The sequence below is a fragment of the Pezoporus wallicus genome, unplaced genomic scaffold, assembly GCF_028554395.1.
Source record: "Pezoporus wallicus isolate ANWC-B61680 ecotype Strahan unplaced genomic scaffold, APGP_CSIRO_Pwel_v1 contig_13350, whole genome shotgun sequence".
Taxonomy (NCBI): Eukaryota; Metazoa; Chordata; class Aves; order Psittaciformes; family Psittacidae; genus Pezoporus; species Pezoporus wallicus.
Genome location: NW_026637943.1, coordinates 76731 through 96992, shown reverse-complemented (window position 1 = coordinate 96992; position 20262 = coordinate 76731). Strand labels below are relative to the sequence as shown.

Genomic DNA, 20262 nt, shown 5'->3' with positions numbered 1-20262 from the left:
ATACACTCCTGGCCTGCCTCTGGCCCAGGGGTGACTGACCGCTGGAAGGTGCTTCTCTCACAAACAAGGTAAAGCCAAGTTTTGCAAGTCTTGGGAATAACCAAGTCTCCGGCTGTTAGCAGAGGAAAAGCTTCTCAGGTGAAGCCAAGCTGAAAGGAAGGGTTGCTGCTGAGGTCCACAGCCCCAGCCACCCTTCACCTGTCCTGATGTGAGGGACCCTACTGGTGACTCAGCACAGCCAAGCTTGGAGCCTCCAAACCCTACATGGCTTCAGAGAGCCTCAGCTTCTGCCTGTCACCATCCTGATCAGATCCTTGCTCTGCTTGTACAGTTTGACATTCTAAAAGGCAAAACAAAAGAGCTGGACAACCCTCCATTCACTGAACAAAACAATTTTTATTGAGTTAACAGGATTTACAAGAAATGTTGGGGGGATTTTTTTGTCTGCAACTATGTTTATTGCACTAAAAAGAATCCATAAATAACATTTCAGGACAATCAATGAACCAAATAAAAATACTGGAGAGGCTGACTGTACAATTAAAAATTTTCCCCCAGTAAGGAAGTGTTACTACAAGACTAAAGCTCGTTTAAAAGTGATTTTGTGTCATGGTGTAGCACAGCTGGTCAGACAGTGCCGTTACCTTCCCATGTGACTGGGTCACATTTCACAAAACACAGTTCAGCTTGGATTTAAAAAACAGGAAACAGTTTGCTTAGAGACCTTGATCTTCAGGAAAGAATTCCACCTCTAATTTCTGTGAAATCTAGTAGTAAATCCAAAGCAGTAATGCGCTTGAAGTAAAAAATAAGGCAACTTGGACTTTGCTTTCATGCTATGTTTTGCCTGGTTACAGCACTGGGCCTTACCGAAAGGGAACAGGGTCTGCGTTCTGTCTGTTAAAGCTGTAAACAAAGAGCAGAGCTCTCAAGAGAGAGGGATACGACATCCCAAGGGAAATACCCAGAAACAGTCAATGGGATTTTAACAACGTTTTGAACCCAGGACATTTCATGTAGTTGCATCTATTGCTCTTTAAAAGTAGACAGTCAGCTTCTAAATAATGCAGCCGGCTGCTAGAAAAAGATACCAGAATCAAGTGTCTGATTAAACCCCGTGCAGGTTTTCAGAATAATAAACTACTTCTTGTATGGAAAAAGATTAACAAACATTTGTCATTTTTATAAACAATAGATAATACATGTAGAAAATTATTCAAGAGGATAATAACAAAGGTGCAACAACATCAACAAAAATAAGCTGCCTCTTCAACAAAAGCACTTTTTTCATAGTTTTAAGTGTGAAAACCTTTTAAAGCTCTTTGTGTCCTCATAAAAGTCTGTTTTAAAAAAGAGTCGCTTAAAAATTCTTGCTGTGCTGCTGAGCATACCACTGCTGCCTCTGCTTGCGGTGCTCCAGCTCGGTGAGGAGCGCCTGCCTGTACGCTTCATACAGCTTCACAATACGTTCCAGTTCTTTCATGAACAGCAGCTTCAGCATTCCTTGGTACGTGTCCAGGTCTGCCAGCTGGAAGAGCTCCCACTTCAGAATGTGGTCGTATCTGTTTTGATAAAAAAAAGAAAGGAGAGACTATCTGCAAACCTCTGCAAGTGACCACGCAGTGTTCCGGGCATTTTCTTTAGAACTGGCCTCATGGTTGTAACAGCCACCGATCACAATCTAGGTCAGCATGCTTTATGTGAGGAAATAAAGTAATTAACCCCAGAAGACAGGGAGTCATGGCTCAAAGCGAATCAGAAAACATCACTTACAGCTGAACTTACAAAGTTTAACCATGCCAAGTGCAAGGTCCTACACTTGGTCAGAACAATCCCAGGCACAGCTACAGGTTGGGCAGAGAAGAGGTTCAGAGCAGCCCTGTGGAGAAGGACTTGGGGGTGTTGGTTGATGAGAAAATGAACATGAGCCGGCTTCAGTGTGCGCTTGCAGCCCAGAAAGCCAACCGTATCCTGGGCTGCATCAAAAGGAGCGTGACCAGCAGGTTGAAGGAGGTGATCCTGCCCCTCTACTCTGCTCTTGTGAGACCTCACTTGGAGTATTGTGTGCAGTTCTGGTGTCCTCAACATAAAAAGGACATGGAACTGTTGGAACAAGTCCAGAGGAGGGCCACGAGGATGATCAGGGGACTGGAGCACCTCCCGTATGAAGACAGGCTGAGGAAGTTGGGGCTGTTCAGCGTGGAGAAGAGAAGGCTGCGTGGAGACCTCATAGCAGCCTTCCAGTATCTGAAGGGGGCCTACAGGGATGCTAGGGAGAGACTCTTCATTAGGGACTGTAGTGACAGGACAACGGGTAATGGGTTAAAACTTAAACAGGGGAAGTTTAGATTGGATATAAGGAGGAAATTCTTTAAGGGTGGTGAAGCACTGGAATGGGTTGCCCAGGGAAGCTGTGAATGCTCCATCCCTGGTGGCATTCAAGGCCAGATTGGACAGAGCCTTAGGTGATATGGTTTAGTGTGAGGTGTCCCTGCCCATGGCAGGGGGGTTGGAACTGAATGATCTTAAGGTCCTTTCCAACCCTAACTATTCTATGATTCTAACTGCAGAATCACTATAATACAACAAGAGAAACTCCAGAAATAAAGATCCTATTAACTCACTATGATAAACCAATGCAGAAAATACCTTTTGGAAGCAATGAAACCAGCTATTCCATTCATGACAAGCCTCAAAGATTTAGCAATAAAACATCTTTTAAGAGTAACACAGAAAATTATTTCCACAGCTCACCCCAATGCTCGCCAGACAGTGCCTCACCACAAGCAGAATACTGAAGTCTTGCCACCCGCTGCTGTTCCCGAAGTGTTCTTGTTCCAGCCTTAACAAGTGCTCTTGGACTCTGTCCCCATCTTGGTTAATTAGCAGCAATAATCTAAGTCATGGTGGCTTAAACTGCAGGTCATGAATGCCATAAGACCCCAAAAAGGGGCAATGTTAGACAGCATCAGCGACTACTGAGTGGTGACAGAACCAATTAGGCCATAATTAACTGCTGCAAGTACTCACACCAGTGAGGGATATCCTAACAGCTCTCAGCTATGTGCAGTGATCTGTCCCCACGGGCAGGTGTCAAGGAAGCAATGCAAGGCCTAGCAGCTATAAATCCTGCATGTTCTTACTCCCCATGCTGGAAAACATGAGCTACTGTGAACCTGACGATGTTCCCTGGACTTTAAAACATCAGTGCCACCCTGAAGTCCTCCCTTAGGAATATCTGGCTGAGATGGAAACAAGCTCAGCTGTTAAAGTCAACCTCTTACTGTTGTATTTCTTCCCACTTCCACCATAATGAGAAGATATATTCACTTGAGTGGAGGCTAAAGCCAAAATATCAGTAGAATTAAGCAAATAAACTGCATTACATATTGCAAGGACATACTTGGAAGGCTGCATGCATCAGAAGCACCAAGACATGCAGGTGACTACCAAAGATGCTTCTGAGAAATTTTAAGAACTTAAATAAGCACAACTTCTATAACCTTCCTAAATAACAGCTTCTATATTAAAGTCATCCCAAGTCTTGAGAGGGCTGCACTGCTAAAATCACTCTTCCCTAAAGTGAGAAAAACCGCCCAGCTTACAGCTGGTTTTTCAATATGGGGACCAAACTCCAGAGAGAGGTGGACTGCATGCTGCTGCTTTGGAGGTTTGCCAAGTACAGCTATCTTTGTATGCACTTGGTGAATGAGTTTACATGAACACCATCTTTCCCTCTCTGCTCCTTTCCCACATCATGAACTCAGTTGAACTGAGAGCAGGATTTCCCCAGGTTTGCCCTGTGCTGATGGATCCTTTCAAATGTTCTGGGCCAATGGCATATATTAAAATACATGCTGCAGCAAGGCTGATTCTTAGTGGAAGGAGTGTTGCTTGTTAAGGTAGCAACACATGCAGAAAGGAAACCAAAACTCCATGACATGCAATAACGTGTTTGCAGGTTTTCTGGGGTCTGCATCACAGATGATAATAAAACCTTGGTGGTTTTTAGCTCTTCGAAGCTCTCACTGCTGACAGTTTCTCAAGAAAAGCAGCACACCAGGATTATTTTCCAGTGTTAGAGCTTTGTTTTGCCTGCCAAGGAACAGGACAAGAAGTCTACTTAAAGATGAAGCCATCAGCAGAGCCCCAGTTGGAACGGGCTCATTCCAATCCAAAAGACTGAAGGTCTAGGAACACTAACCACAGAGATGCATAGAGGAACATGGCACAGAGTACCAGTACCTGACCTAGACTCACATTTTTTGGAAGGACATCTAGTCACAGAGCCAGGAATTGAGGGGAGAAAACATGTTAGTCCATAATTCCTGCAGAGTGCAGAGCCTTCCCTCCTGGGTTAGAAAGCAGGAGCTTACTAGACAGAACACACAGCCAGAATACCCAGTCTCCAGTGCTTTTCCCAGTAGATAGCAAGTATTTAATATAAAATAGGACACTTTTAACACAAGAGACACTGACCTGCCCTGAATTTTTACAGCCAATTGGTTAGAGATAGAGGAAGAAAGTCCTGTGTTCAGATCCTGCAGTATGTAGCAGGCTTTGAACTGAAAAAGGGTAGATTTGGATTAGATATGAGGAACAAAATCTTCCCTGTGAGGGCGGTGAGGTGCTGGCACAGGGTGCCCAGAGAAGCTGTGGATGCCCGATCCCTGGCAGTGTTCCAAGGCCAGGTTGGACAGGGTTAGTTGGTTCAGAAGAGATGGGGGAAGAATGCAAACCATGAACGCTCATAGAAGAAAGGCATTTTTGGTCTCTTCACCCTGACAGTCCCATGCACGCAGTCTAACATACTGTGGGAACACCTACAATACTGGGCTGCCTAACTTGGAAGGTTGGAGAAACACTCAGTTCCAGAGTCAAGCAAAGGATTAACTGCTAGGCAGGAATCTTAATTCCACTGCATTCAAATTCTGGTAACTGCACTTCTGCTCTCAAAACTAGATGCCAGGAGAGAGGGAAAAAGGATGCTTCAAGTTATCAAAAATACCTTGATATAGGAAATTGTTACCTCAACTAGACATCAAAGCCTCTTCATCATCTAATGAGCCAAGTTATCATATTCTTTATCTTGTTTGACCATTTTTTATTAAAATCGGATGTGTTATGGCTAAAACCTACTAAACTCTCCATTAGGTTTTCCCAGCAGCCAGAATCCTTATCCTTTAGAGAAACTTACTGAAACAAAAGCTAACATTACCTGGTTTTACTGTGATTAGCTACTTCACTCAGCAAAAACTGGCCTTTGGTTGACTAAATCAAGCTAGAGTCAGGTGTTATGTAACAAATAATAACAAAACATACCACAATGATTTCAGTGCAAAACTGCACTGATAATCAAGAGATTTTTAAAGTAAATTTCAAATAGCAGATTACAAAAGGTATTCCTCTACTGCTGCTATGAAAGTGTTTGGCTGCTTACTTCCATTTCTGCACCAGAACACGGGAGGATGTTCATACTGTTCTCATATTCAGCTTTTGGACAATACTGCTGGAGAACTTACAAGTATTACTGGATGTTCTCTTAAGGTTTAAGTCAGTTGCTTTGGCAACAGAGAAGAGGTTCATTATTAAAATTACACTGAAAATACATGTACAGATCCTGATTTTAATAACAGTGAAAACAACTTATCAATTGTTCCTCAAGAGCCCTCAAGGTGAGGTGACACTAAGCCAGCTGCTACCACTCCTCTTCACTTTTCTAACAGAGTATTAGCATAAATCAGAATTTACTTCCTCACAGAAGCGCTCAAGAATTACAATAATATTCCTATTACCACCAGCACTACGGTAATGGAAGGCTAAAAGGGTACTAGAAAATATATGATTTTTGATTACTCTGAACAATGTAAATTCTATTTAAACAGCTTGAATGAATTAAATGTTTTAGGTTGTGGTTTTGGGGGCTTTTTTAATATATCTAGTAGGCTGAAACAAACTTAAGACATTCCTGATAACGTTAAAATGTTTAAAGTGTCTTAAATTTGCTTCTCAAGTTTCAAGAAAAGTACCAACAAGAGTCCATACAATACAGGCTGAAATATTTAAAACTACGCTGCCTGGACGTGCCAAAGACCTAAATAAAGAAATGCACCTCCAGCCAAAACCTAGAAGGATTTCTAGGAAACAAGTTCTCCCATAGGTTACAGGGACATGTATATCCCTGGTGCCTAGAGTGTACTGGTGGATTTTAGGCCAGTTTAAATCTTTACGGGCTACTGGCAAGCCCAGGAGCCAGAAGAAGTAATAAAACCCATTCAAATTATAGTTAATAGAAGCAGCTAAGAAAAGAGGATTCTTTAGTGGAAGTCACTGAACATCACACACAGTCTAAATTTGCAACTGCAGACTCACCTACTCATTGCTGTATAACTCAGTTTCTTTACATTCCTCTTATGAAAAATGTACATGATTCCATAATTAATTATTTTTTATTGCTTTTCTATTTAGTGTTACTCTTCTGCAGAATTGCACCCATTAGAAAATTTAATTTGTTTCATTATGCTGATTCAAATTCTTTCTTGGAGGAACACTTAGTTCTTAATTCAAGGGATTTCAGTCTGAATTCAAAATTCTCAATTGCGAAGGAAAATATGTTTGTCTTTTTTAAAAAGGGGTAAGATATAGATTAAGAAATTAACGCTCTAAAAATATTTCACATAGTTTATAAGCACATGGTGCCATTCTCACAAATACACTGAAAGTAAATCACATCCTCGGCTCTCTAACATACATTCTGCAAATCACGCAAACTGCCAGAAGTACTGTGATAATTTTAAGTAATGCCTAAACCAAAGCAAACTAATATGATGAATGTTTGGTACAACTTACTCATGTGCTGTCATCAATAGTACCTGTGCAGTTAAGAAATAGATACCAGCTAGAGTCAGTCATCAAAATTAATCTTCCTTCTAAGCAATGCATGCAGAGTGTGAAATGAAAAGGGAAAAAAAACAAAGCTCACTTTACAGGAGCCCTGGCATAGACCTGCAGCCAGTCCGGAATCTCTGCAGTGTGGTAAGGATTTGCAGGGACAAGGAGGGGCTGGCTTCTCTCCACTTGCTGTGGTTGGTAAGTCACTGGGGGAGGCTGGTCGTAACGGGGAACACTGCACAAAGGAAGACAAAGTCCATAACCTTGAAGCAGTAACTTAAACGTACCAATATTAACTCATTAACATCAGTACACAGACTGATACATGCAAAGGCCAATGATGCAATCACAAATGGAGTGTTGCCTCAGCAATGAACACTCCTCATATAGTGAGAGCAACTTTCTGCCGCTATTTTTGTACTTCACGCCAATCACGACTGTATGTGTTGCTGCTATCTGTTAGCACACTGTAAAACTCACCTTGGGCCTATTCACCTACTGCCCGCTACGTGGATACTAAAGCAGAATGTTTTTAAAGGCAAGTTTTACATTAAAAAGGCAAGTACTGATTCAGCCAAGAAATCCACCATTTAATACATTAGAACGAATGTATTCAGGCAGCAGCCGGTAAGAGTTATTCCATTTGTAACAAAGAATATTTTCACATGTTTATCTTTTGTGCCACAAGTTAAAAATCTTTCTTTTCCTGGGTAGCAGCAAAGTAGATTAAGTAGCAGAAATTAACTGTTAGATTTGGTGCATACTAACATCATTTTACCTTGAAATTCCAAGCAGCTAAAACACTAATTTTTTTTCTAGACAAGACTTAATTCATGTTTCAGATGGTATGTGCTATTTGTTCAGTCTCCCGGAACATCAGATCGAGTTTCTTTTCAGTATACAACTGAATTTTGTTCTCAGCAACTTTGTTGTTTTACTGACAGTTGAAGAGAATAGCTGCTCTGTTTTAGTGAGTTAAGAACAATATCCTGTTTCTAAACTTAAGACAGTAACACCTGAGACAGAAACCTAACAATTACAACTACTTTTAAAAATCTTACTCAAGAGCCAGTAAAACTTACTTCTAAAAATAAGTTTTTGGCGCATTATACAAGACAAAAACAGTTCCACTTTCTTAAGTGGCTTAAGAAAAAAACAACAGTCACAGAAGAGAAGGCAGATGCCTTACCTGGGAGCACAAGGGTGTTTATATTGAGCTCTTTTATTGATGTGATCTACATAATACACTCCAAATTCTGCTGACTCGACCCTCTCCCATCCTGGAGGCAGTCCCTCACGCTCGAGTGGGTGGCTCCAGTGGGTTGTATTAGTGTTATGATCTATATAGTATTTCCTTCCTCTAATAGTCCAGTCCACTGACCAGCCAGGAGGAAGAGGTAAGTCTTCAGAATTACGATTTGTTAAGTTTCCTAGAGATGTAGCAGCAACTCTACCAATGCCTAAAAAGAAAAAAGGGAAAGCAATGTTTAGCTGAACTGCTAATACCAAATCCCACTATTACGTGCGAAGTCAACTTCCCCCCTCCAGGCACTCTATGAATACTGAACAATATCATGGCCTTTAGGGCGCATGCACTTGTATGTTAGTAAAAAAGGGCAATTGAGTCAAAATAGCTCTTCCCTTTTAAGTCTCACTTGTTTTGCTCTCCTCCAGCTCCAGATTCACTAGACAGGTTCATTCAGAGACAGTTAAAGCATACTTGCTGTTTTCAATTAGAGACATACATTAGTATACATAACGGGGATGAAGCTGTTATTGCTGTCTCAATTTGCTGAGCAGAGAGCTGATAATAAGATTACAAATGTTAAAGCTTTACATAAATAACTGTTTCTGTTAATATTATCACAGCTTCATCAAAACTATTTATCTACAAAAACTCCACAGCTATTTCTTTTTCTAGTTAGCCAGGTATTTACAACTAGATAGAAAATTCACTGAATACCAACAAAGCTCTTCAGACTAACCAGTCAAGTAAAAGGACCAGGTAAACTAATAAAGGAAAGAGATGTAAGTTAGCACTATCCTGCACTGAATGTTACTACTAAAGTGCATGCAATCATGGATAAAAAGTGTCAGCAGTAACAAGAGAAAACAGAAGAGCTGGATCCATGGAGGATCCCGCACAAGCCCTTCACTGCACACTGGGTGGGATATAACGCTGCTCAAATGCTGACCAGAAAAGATCCACAGACCTTTTCAGAGCAAGTCACAAAATCTCCCATCTCTTCCCCTCCTGCCCTTCCCCCCCTTTCCTCCTTCATTCCCACAGATCTTGCAAGGAAGTTTTGTTGTCTAGTGGGCTGTATAGCTGCTTCTCTACATCTTGCTCTTCTTTCAAAGTGAGCCCTTATGGTTCAGAATGCTGAAGAGGAATGTGAAAAGAAGTAATTTCCAGCTTTTCCTGGTGCTGTGGGCTGCACTGGAAGGGCTCCTCCAGCAAGAGAACTAAAGCCTAGGTTATGTGTATTGGTGGTTCGAGAGCTGACAGGGATCAGTAGCTGATGAAGTTCCCACTTCTGTCCCAGAAACACAGCACGTTCAGGATTTATCACTAAATAAGTTAAGATACTGTTCACCAGCATTTTAAAATATGTGATTTGCTGTAACATACACACAGGTTTTATATTTTAAAAATTAGCATCCTGGATGCTGAAAGATGTATTAAAGAAACTCAATTCCATCTTTTCCTTCCTTCTGTACGCTATGGATACTTAGCCAGTTGAAATAAAAACCATAATAATAATTACAGAAGACTAAAAAACCCAAATCCAAACAAACAAACAAAACACAAACCAACAGCAAACATCAAACCAACCAACAAAACCAACCACAAAACCCAAGTGATATAATCAAGAACTCCGCAGGTCTCTTTCCATTCCTGGGAAGCCTACTACCTACTGGAAGTGCTGGCTCAAATTCAACTCTCTCTTTAAAATTTGTTTAAGTAGTTACCTTCAGTTACCCCCAGTTCTACAGTTAAACAGTCCCTGGCTTTAAAGAAATACCAATTATCTTTTAATCCCACAATCAAATCGATCTATTCAACCACAGTAGTCATCAGTTCGTGTGTTACTATTTCCCATCACCAGATCAAGGCGTACAGAAGCCACTTTTTCTATTTTCTAGTAAGTCAGAAAGTGACTCCATCACAAGCACCACACTTACTGCCTGGGGAACACACCCTTTCCCTTCTGATTTTCAGAAACAGCCTTTTTGTGTGATCACATTTTTGAGAGTGGAAGGGAAAGGCAAAGTCCATCTCATCTGAAGTACTATTAAAAATAGTTCCAAGTGTGGTCGTTAACTCAAAGAGACAACAGTAATACTGAAAATGCAGCAGTTGTTATATTTCTCAGGCAATTTCATGCTTTTGCTGGCAGACAAAAGCAATGGTCCTTCTCAACAACACATACACGCTAGAGCATGCTAGCCAAGGGATGTCAACTATTTTAAAACCTTAATTTACAAATGAAATGAAAAACTGAAAACTGAATGGGCTGTCATTCTGATACAAGTCAGCAGTCATCAACAATAAAGTAATGGGAAGGCTCCAAAGCAACCGAATAATAAACAAACAAATCTCACAAACTTCCTCCTCAATCTTTAAAACACTGGTGCTCACCTACAGATCTTTTTCTAGCCTTTTCATGTTCTGAACTATTTGGTCTTGAAGCATTTCCTCTTGTAATAGTACTTACCTATTTTTTATCTCTATAAAGGAAAGGTGATGGCTGTATTCCTGTGACAGCTCCCATCTCATACTATGATTAAGCAACCTAGACCTTTACTTCCAATGAGAAAATATATCCTGGAGGCTTTCTGACCTTTGGCTAAACAAATTATTTTCTCCAGTTAACTGGACCGCTGTGTTGTGGTTTTGCGTGTGTATAAACTGACTATTAAATCACCACTCCAGAAGACCTGAACACACAAACTTGACTGGGGAAAGAACTTTCACAGAGCTATAAATGTATTTTTCTGTTTACTGTTAAAACCAGCACATATCTGTATTTTCATTACAGTTCCTCCTACTTAAATTCTAGCACGATTCCAGCAGCAAATACATATATATTCATTCCTTGGGGTACACGTTAATGCTTTCCAACATTTGGACATTGTTATTAGAAGTTGCACAAGCTATCCTCCACACAAGTTCTTGACTCGATGCCTATACCTCTTCATACAAAAAGCCTGATAAGATTGGAAGACGGACTCAGATAGTGAAGAAAGCCAAAATCTAGGTTAGATAAAGAAATCACCTAGAAAGTAGGCTAAAAAGTAATTCTGTACCCAACGGAAGGGCAACACTGGCAGTTCTGTCTTTGCACAATCATTTAATTCTAGCTTTATGCTACATAGCTACAATGCTAGCTTATTTTTAAAATGCAAGGAACAAAAATAACACTGAACCACAGACACATCACACATTTCTTTTGCTATTTTGACTTCACCTATGAAGGAGAGCCATACTCTTAATTTATGCAGCTGTATCACTTACCCATTTTGAACAGTGTTCCAGGCTCTACAACTACCAAGCTCTAATTATGAAATCAAAGGCCAGATTTATGAACTGATGGTTGCAATATTTCAGGCTCTAATTATCATATATAGTCTTAATGGGCATTTTTCCCCTTAAAATCACAACGCATGCTGAAATACTGTGTGCTGGAAGTTTGGAGACCTCAGGTAATACAACATCTCACAACCATCAACCCACTATGGCATTAAAATCAGCAATTAGGACAATTAAGCCATTTGTTTATATACCTGGAGTTACTAGAGATCAAAAGAAATTGTATGTTGGTTTTCCATATAAAACTCAGCACATGTTTCCTTCAAGGAAGAGTGGATACACATGCAAGAGAAATAGCTCCTGCTATGATTCTGAACGCTAAGAGAAAATGAAAATTGGCCTTCATATATATACACCTCTAAGTATGAGTAAGACTGAACAACACTTGGAAGAGCACATTCCTATGTGATCTTTTCCAAAGCATAAATCAAAAAAGAAAGTTACAAGACAGCCTGAAACCATCTCCTGTGAGCACTATACGTTGTGTATCATATTGCCAAAGCACAACACTCTTGCGTGTTTAAATCTGAGGTAAGGTCTTTGCCCTAAAGCATTTTCATAGTAGCCCAAAGCTTCACACAGGGTATTACTGTGTGCACCAAGGATATTCCCTGCATCATGGGTTGGTATGAGATTTACATAATACAATGCAAACTATCTACAGAAAACAAACTTAAAACATGAACTATTTTTATCAAAATACCTAGTGTAATCCCTGTGATTTTCCTGTTACTGGAGTATAAACAAAAAAAGCAGACTAGTCAAACCGGTTCACTGTGACTACTCGGGGTTTTCTTGTTCACATGCTGTTTTACCTATGTCAAGACAGAAATTCACATTCTCCCCGCTTTCCCAGGGAACAGACTTGTTTAACTTACCTGCTTTTTCTAAATGTTAAAAGCCTCCTTTCCTCTGCTCAAGGATATGCACAGTTATTTATAAATTTCCCTGAGTGGCACTATCACATCTCAAGAATGGTCCACTATGAATTTTAATTTTTGCAATTGTAAATCTTTTCAGGTTGCCTTTTTAGACCTTGCCTAGCCTCATTTGTTAATTATGTTTCACAATGGTACATGTTTTGGGTATATTTTGGTTCAGCTGCTCCTTTTAAGTAACATCAATACTGAACACCATTTGTGGCTTTGCTTTTTCCTTCTCTTGTAAAATACAGTAACTTCAGTTTAAGGTCTTGAAATAATTTGTCAACCAGGCTGAGAGGCATTATATGCTGTCCCAAAGCAACAGAATCACAGAATAGTAAAATCCTCTTCAATGCAGTCTGCTTGCTTAGAAGTATTGCTGTGTATGCTCTTGACGCTTCGAAAAAAACAAGTGCAAAGGGACATCAACCACTTATTGCTGCTATTTGTAAAATTAAAAACACTCACAGTTTTAAGTAAGGCCAGGCCCTAAATTCAGTCTTATTTTCAACTTCTTCAACAATAGGGTGTCCTAATACCAGAATCTAAACTTTAACTTTGAGCAATACAATGCAAATTCCAGTGCACTGTATTGGTGCAGAGGTCCTTCATTTAATAGTCTTCTCTTTAAAAATTTATCTTAACCTAGTGACGTCACCAATGTGACAAATATGTAGTATCTTCTTCAATCAACGAAATTCTGTTCGGTTTGTTCCATTAGTAGGGAACAAAAATCAGTAAGGGATATGTGTTAACGCTTTCACAGCCCAGTGAAGGGGTTTCGTTGTAAAGAAACTGCCTGGAAAGAAGTCAAAGTTCCTAGGAGGAAAGGCTTCTAGGTCAGCAAAAGGCAGTTCTTCAGGCTGCCTGGCAGGAAGCACAGGAGAAAAAGCGCATCACCACAGCAGGGAAAAGTGGAAAAAAACCTCAAAGAGAGTAGAAAGTCTCCCTTTGTTTATCAGATATCATGCTGATGTAGGCACAGAAGTTTCACACTATGAACTCCCCACAACTAGCTTCAACGAAATTTCAAAGTGTTGAAGAACAGATTTAGCCAAACAAAATGCCTTCAAATTCATTTTTCATTATGTCAATTGTCTCAACAGCCCTTTTTCAGAATGCCAAAATCCTCTCCCTTCCCCTCAACAAACCAGGATGAAGAACAGGAAGAGAACATGAACAAACTGCTTAATTCTAAGGGAGTAAGTAATACGAAAAAAAGCAACAGAAGTTCCAATAACTCTTGTTTAGAAAGGTCTGTGGCTTCTAGGCCTTTCTAACTCATTCCAAAGCATCTGAAGGTACTTCCTGAGCAGAAGTATCTCATTTGCAGAGGGAATGGGGCATTCCAAGTACGTATATATTCACAAAATAGGAAATGACAGGAAGTACTTTGAAAGCTTCGAAAAGTATGCTACAAAGAAATTACAGCAAAATCAGCACATAAGAAGAAAAGGGCAGGAACTGCCATTTGTTTAAAAATTAGTTAAGTGTACACACCTAAAAAGAAAAGCGCTGCAACTTTACCTCTAAATAGGTTTCATTTAATAATGTGTATTTCTTTCTTTTGCTCTTATATTAAGCACGAATACCATTTTGCAATTTTTAAGGGGCACATTTTAACACGAGATGACCCTACTTTCATTAAAGCACACTAGATTCTCTGCTCACAGGATTAGTTGTTTTTCTCTTCTGACACCACAGTCAACTGCTTACTATGCATCATCAGAAACTCCCTTTACACTGTGATTTTAATCTCAGCAATTTTCATATACACGTAAGAATTTTTTAGCTTACCGCTCAAACAGGTACAAATAACTGAGGTCTTGGTTACAAGTTAGTTCCAATCTATACTGTAGATATAACTTCAACCACAGACCTCCCCAAACTTTTAACCTAGAAGAGAGGAAAGAGATGTCGAGGAAAGATAGGTAAAGTCTCTTAAAATTAAGTTTGAAATGGACACGATAAAAAAAATAAAAATCAAGAAATGCCACAGAGGTAGCAAAACGTACAAAATCAGGAAATAAGTCAAATTATGTCTTTTTTTTTTTTGAAAACCACCTAGATTGCTAATTAAAACCAAATCTAATGAAAACAAGAGAAGGAGGACACGGCAGAATTGAACCATACTGAGACAGAAAGCATGACTTCAAGGTGAAAGAACGTATCAATGCTGTCAACATCAACTGCTGAAAAATCACGGGACTTTCTTAAATACTTCGCTGAATACTTTAAGTATGAAGCTCACAATGAAATCATAGTTTTAACTTCTCTCCAAATTATAAAGAATGGAATCTTTATTTTGAATGAAAGCTGAAATTCGCATGCACCCCTTCACTTCCAGATCACTGCTTCTAAAATGTCATCCCACCTGTAACCAGCACTAAATGAAGTATTACTCACTGACAGCAAGTACACCTTGTGCTCATCAGGGAATATTTGTGCAGCAATCAACCCAAACCATAACAGGACTGACTGAGGGCACCTTCTGATGGAGGGTGGGAGAGGAGGAAAAGGGCAGGAGGCAGCATTTATACATTCCAGCTAATTAACAGAATTCACATTGAAACTGTGGGTGTTGGGCAATTCTGACATCTCTTGAAGAAGAATTTTGATTAAGTGAAATGTTTAAAAACAACAATGGAGATGGTAAGGCAAGTAATCTAGACAAAGACAACAAAAGTAAAAGGCCTGCCTCAGTATTTTGAAAATGCAGGAAAAAAGGGAACTAGAAATTACAGAAAAAATAGTGTATCTCAAGGAAAACACTGAAGGTTTGAAGGCAATGGATGGTTCAAACAAAAAGAAGCTTAATAGTGAGATGAAAGAAGTAAGAAAATCGAAGGTTTACTTATTTTTGGCCACATAATTACTTTACAGTTCTGGAAAAGATGTACAGAAATTAAGGGCATTGGGTCAATGTTCTTACTGCAGTGAAACCGAAAGAGGAAGAGTTCATATTCATGCTGAGATGAAAGCAAAAAAAAAAAAAAAAAAAAGAGGAGAAGGGACACTCTGCAGACAGAAGGCTCACCTTTTTTTGTCTCTCCCTACAAATGCAGATTGAATACCCACGCATTACAAAACATGTATGGAATTTGTTCAAGATATTAAATGTAAAAGCATGAGAGCGAATGACAGAGGACCAAATATCAGCAGCTCCTTCATGATTTCAGGTAGCCAAGGGGGCATGTTGACAAATGGGCCAGGGGAGGAGGGCAGAAATCTGTTCAGAAAGAAATCCATGTTGCTACAATTGAGAAATACATGGCTGTTAAGCCCTACTTTCAACTTGGTTTAAAAATTTGCTAGATTAAATTCCACTTTCAAACTAACAGCTAGAACTCCATTTCCACTTAACAGCATTTCAGTTCTGCCCAGCAGCACCACCATTTTTTTTAAGTCTTCCTCACACAGCTACTATGGTAATTTTGAATGTTAAATTGATGGACTGGCTTATGAAATCCTGCCCTCCTGTCTCTCCTCCCTGCAACATCCCAGCACACAAACTATTTTTGTTTTCCAGACCAGGTAAATGTTCAGTGACTGCTGGCTGAACAATAACTGACAGAGATGGAAGGCTTTCATGCAAAATCTAGGTAGATCAGATATATTAGCATTTAGCAAAATAAACATGGATGGAAGTAGCAAGTCTTAAACTTCAGTATTTCAGAATTTACTGGCTGACAGCAGTAACACCAGCACTACTCTTCTGTTACTTTTCATGGAAATGCGTCTGTAGTAAAAAACCCACAAAGCATTGTCTGTAGTAAAAAACCCACAAAGCATTGCACCAGGTCAGTAGCCTTAAAAATTTATGTTCTTCCCAGATTTATTTTTCTAGACAGATTTATTTTGCTAGAGACTATTTGCCATTTTGTTGACAGATTGCAAGTAATGCTGAACTAACAACGTATTTCATACTGAAGACACATTATTTACAGGTTTGAAATGTTTGATTCAAACTCCTTGAACAGTTTTTGTAGTATACAGAGTGCTGGAATACCGCAAAGTTTATTACATTTAAGGTCACCTTTCTGTGGCTAGCACTGTAATCCCAGATTTTTTATTCCACCAGTAGATTCACAACAGCACCAAAGAATTATTCTTCAGTGGCACCACAGATAGAATCAAATATTTCAAAAAAGTAGTATTTACTGGATTCTTCTTTCTTATGCTGTTCTTCCTTTAGAAAACAAAGACAGGTTCCAGTGAAATTGAGGGGGGAAACAGGCATGTTTACAAACAATACTACAATCTAAAAGAAAAAAAAAGCATCAAGGACTAGGATGTCAATTTCAGCACTAATTATATGCTAATTTGCTAATTATGCAAACCAGTCATGCCACCCTTTGACTATTTATAATTACTGCTGTCAAATTAACACAGTGAAACTAAATAGTAACATGATGATAGTTAAAATACAGTAATAGTAAAATGAAATGGCAATATCACAGTTTGGAGCTGTTGGTTATTCTCTATGTCATGAAAACAGTAGATATCCCCTAATGAATAAAATCCCTTATTAGCTAGCAACTGATTCAACTTTGTGTAGAGGTGCTGCATATGTGCCTGGCATTAAAATAAGAACTTGCTTGACCTTAGCCCATATATTTCATAAATAAATCCTGGCTTAAGTATATTTTTCCTTCTGGATATGTGCACTCGAATTCTTAAGTCCAAGAAATGTGAACATACAGTGTACTTGGATGCCAGAAATGTAATTAAAAAGCAGCTCTGTCCTACAGAACAGTCCTAAAAACATGACCCCAATTGTGCAGATATAGCTCCGCACTTAAAGTCTTATCAAAAACATATTTTCAAAGACGCAACAATTAATACTTACCTGAAGTGTGCCTCCCATGATTCTGTGACATCCTCTGAAAGAGATCACTGTTGTGTTCATAATACCTGTAGTCCTCATGTACACGATCGTTTAAATGACGCCTCCTCTGGGCATCATAAAAATGGTCATAATAGTAACAATGGGCACCAGCGCCTCCATTTTCCAAAACAGAATTAGCTTCTGTTAAAAAGGACTGTGAGGAAGAGCCATATTCCCTGGGGACATCAGCTAAACTTCTTGCAAGATAGGAAGGTGCAGATAATCTGTTGCTTTCACGTCTCATTATTTCATGAGGCGGCCTCTGCACTGGAGTTCGAAGGAAACTCTGATTTCTGGAAACAACTCCATCTCCACCAGAAGCATATGCAGAACTTGTTGAGTCAGGAGGACAGATATCAGTTCGTCTCGGAATGGTTGGACCATGACGGATAAATGAAGGCATCAGATCTGATATATAAAATGAAAGAGAAGTAAGAACTTTGGCTGTACTTACATGTAAAGTATTTGGCTAGTCACAATACTGATTTGCATCATGAAAATGAGGAGACTCAAATGCTAGTACCCCTTTAAGGCACCCCTAATGCATATGCAAGCATAATAGTAATGCTGCACTTTGTAGTGGTGCAACAGAAACCATCACACCTTCTGCCAGCAACAAACTACTGCCAAAACAGTGCAGGTTTGCCAGTATAACTGCATCTACAATAAACAAACAAACCAACCCATACCCCATCAAAAAACCCAAAAGCTATTCATGCTGTATTGTGGCTATACCAGGCTTCATTCATCACTACTAAATGGGTCAAGAAAATCTATGTGTCCTGGCCACCACTTCATCAGGACCACTTTCCTTATGAACTCGGCAGAACTAAAGATGTTAACGCCTAAATGCCCACAGAACCCATGACAGAATCAGGAACAGAATATACTTGCTCCACTAATCACCAAATTCAGCCAGTAAGATGCTGTCATTCTTCACACATGATGTTCTCAAATTATCATGAAGATATTTCGTTTTCTTGTTTACCTAAAGGTTTTACACACCAACAGTGACACCCATTCATACAATCTCACTGTTTCTCTATTGAGGCATACATTACTGTTCTGCCTACTACTACTTTAAATGTGATATAAACAAGTAGTTTCCTGTCAGGTGAGCTAATACAAATTATAACTTTCATTCAGAAGAAACTTATGCCTATTATTAAATACTTTTAATTTTAAAGTCTTATAACTCAGGGTAAATATTCAGTGCATCCCAGAAGGCATCATCAATAAATTTATAACGATCACTACAAAGCAGTCATATCATAGTTGGTCATTACATAATGGCAACTACCATAAATGTCTAAGAGGTGTTAACCACTTACACAAGCCCACAGCCTGCAAAAAAATGTGGGTTTGTTGGGTTTGTTTGTTTTTTTTAAGGATTAAGCCAACGTAGTCAGACTACTAAATGATTCTGCCTGTTGAGTAGTGAACCAGCTGTTCATATAGCAGACTTCCAGAAAAGCAGAGTGCCTGCTCCTGCCAGCAAATCAGTTGTTGCTGGTAGTGATCTCCAAGGTAATCTTGCAATTCTAGCATAATATGTTTCAGTGTCAGGTTGTTTTTCAAAGATTAACAGAAAGAAATCTAAATGCACTTTCAATGTGTATTGTATAGTATAACATGTATAGTATAGTTTGAGCAGAACTGTGGCATTTACATCAGGTTAACCGCAAGAACATCAATGCATCTCAGGTACATAGCGGTGACCTCATCAAGTTGATTCATGGTTTAAGAACTGGAGCACTTGCTTCCACAGGGATTTTATGCAACTGTCTCATACAGTTATCTCATTTTCAAAGCACACACCTTTTGGCAGTGCACACAGCCTAGATTGGGAAAACAACCATTAACTTCTGGAAAGGCAGAAATGGTCAAGGCCAGGTTGGATGGGGCTTTGAGCAACCTGGCCTAGTGGAAGGCGCCCCTGTCCACGGCAGGGGGGCGGAACTGGATGAGCTTTAAGGTCCCTTCCAACCTAAGCTGTTCTGTGGTTCTATTATCTGTTCCATTCACCTCAGCGATATCTGTGCGGAGACTGTCTTAACCCCCATCTGCTGAAACTGAGCAACTGCTGCGGAGAACCGCTAAAGTTTGTTTACAGCGAACACCTATGAACACGTACATACACTATGTGTCGGGCTCCCTTTTAAATTCAGCTTCTTTTCCAGCTTGAACCTCCCTCTACCAACCCTCGGGTCTCACAACAGGACAACTCCCGGGAGTCCCCAGAGCCTCTGGGACTCTCCGAAGCACACAAAGGACACGGCCCCCGCCGAAGTCCTCGGGTTTGCCCGCCCAGCCCGGCCCCCAGCCCATCCCTGACACTCACTGCGCAGCAGAGGGCTCGTCTCCTTCTTCACGTACTTGCCCTGTACCTCACCCGGTTTGGAGAGCTCCGTCCGCGTCTTCTTCCGCGACAGCATCCCACCTCCCGGCCCGCTACCACCGCCCGCATGCCCGGCGCCGCTCCCCGCTCTGCCCGGCCCCCTCAAGCAGGGCGGCGGTGGCTCCGCGCCCTCATGGCTGCGCACCTGGGGCCGGGGGTACACACACCGTACACGGGGGAAACGGGCGGCGCGCGGGGGCTTGTGGGACAGCGGCCTCCGCCCTCCGGGGAAGGCCGCGGGGCAGGGGAGGGGAACCGGTGCGCGCCGCCACAGCGCCCCCGCGCGGCCGGGAGGGCGCTTGAGCCGGTGCGGCGGCGGGACGAGATCCGCCTCAGCGCCCGCCCCGAGAGGCGGCGCCAGGGACAGGGGAGGGCGGATGCACCCACCCCACCGCCCTGCAGGCACCGCGGCTGAGGGACCCTCGCCTGGCCGGGAGGGACGACGGAGCACCGTGGGGAGCTCGGGCCTAGTCGGAGCTCCGTGACTAGCGGCCGTGCCTCCCATCCCAGTGACGGGAAGTGAGATTTATAAGGTTAAACGGGAAAGCAAGAAACACTCGGTATTTTC

At 40.8% G+C, this 20262-nt stretch overlaps 1 protein-coding gene across 1 annotated transcript; it reads right to left on the bottom strand.

Annotated features, from left to right (window-relative positions):
* Window positions 1-376: 376 nt before the first annotated feature.
* SAV1 (salvador family WW domain containing protein 1) lies at window positions 377-19778 on the bottom strand. Its single transcript, XM_057408458.1, has 5 exons — window positions 19638-19778; window positions 17258-17704; window positions 8081-8351; window positions 6983-7126; window positions 377-1562 (listed from the first exon to the last, which is right to left on the bottom strand). The coding sequence occupies exons 1-5, from the start codon at window positions 19729-19731 to the stop codon at window positions 1361-1363; spliced, it is 1158 nt and encodes a 385-aa protein (XP_057264441.1). The 5' UTR covers window positions 19732-19778; the 3' UTR covers window positions 377-1360.
* Between the last annotated feature and the right edge of the window lie 484 nt (window positions 19779-20262).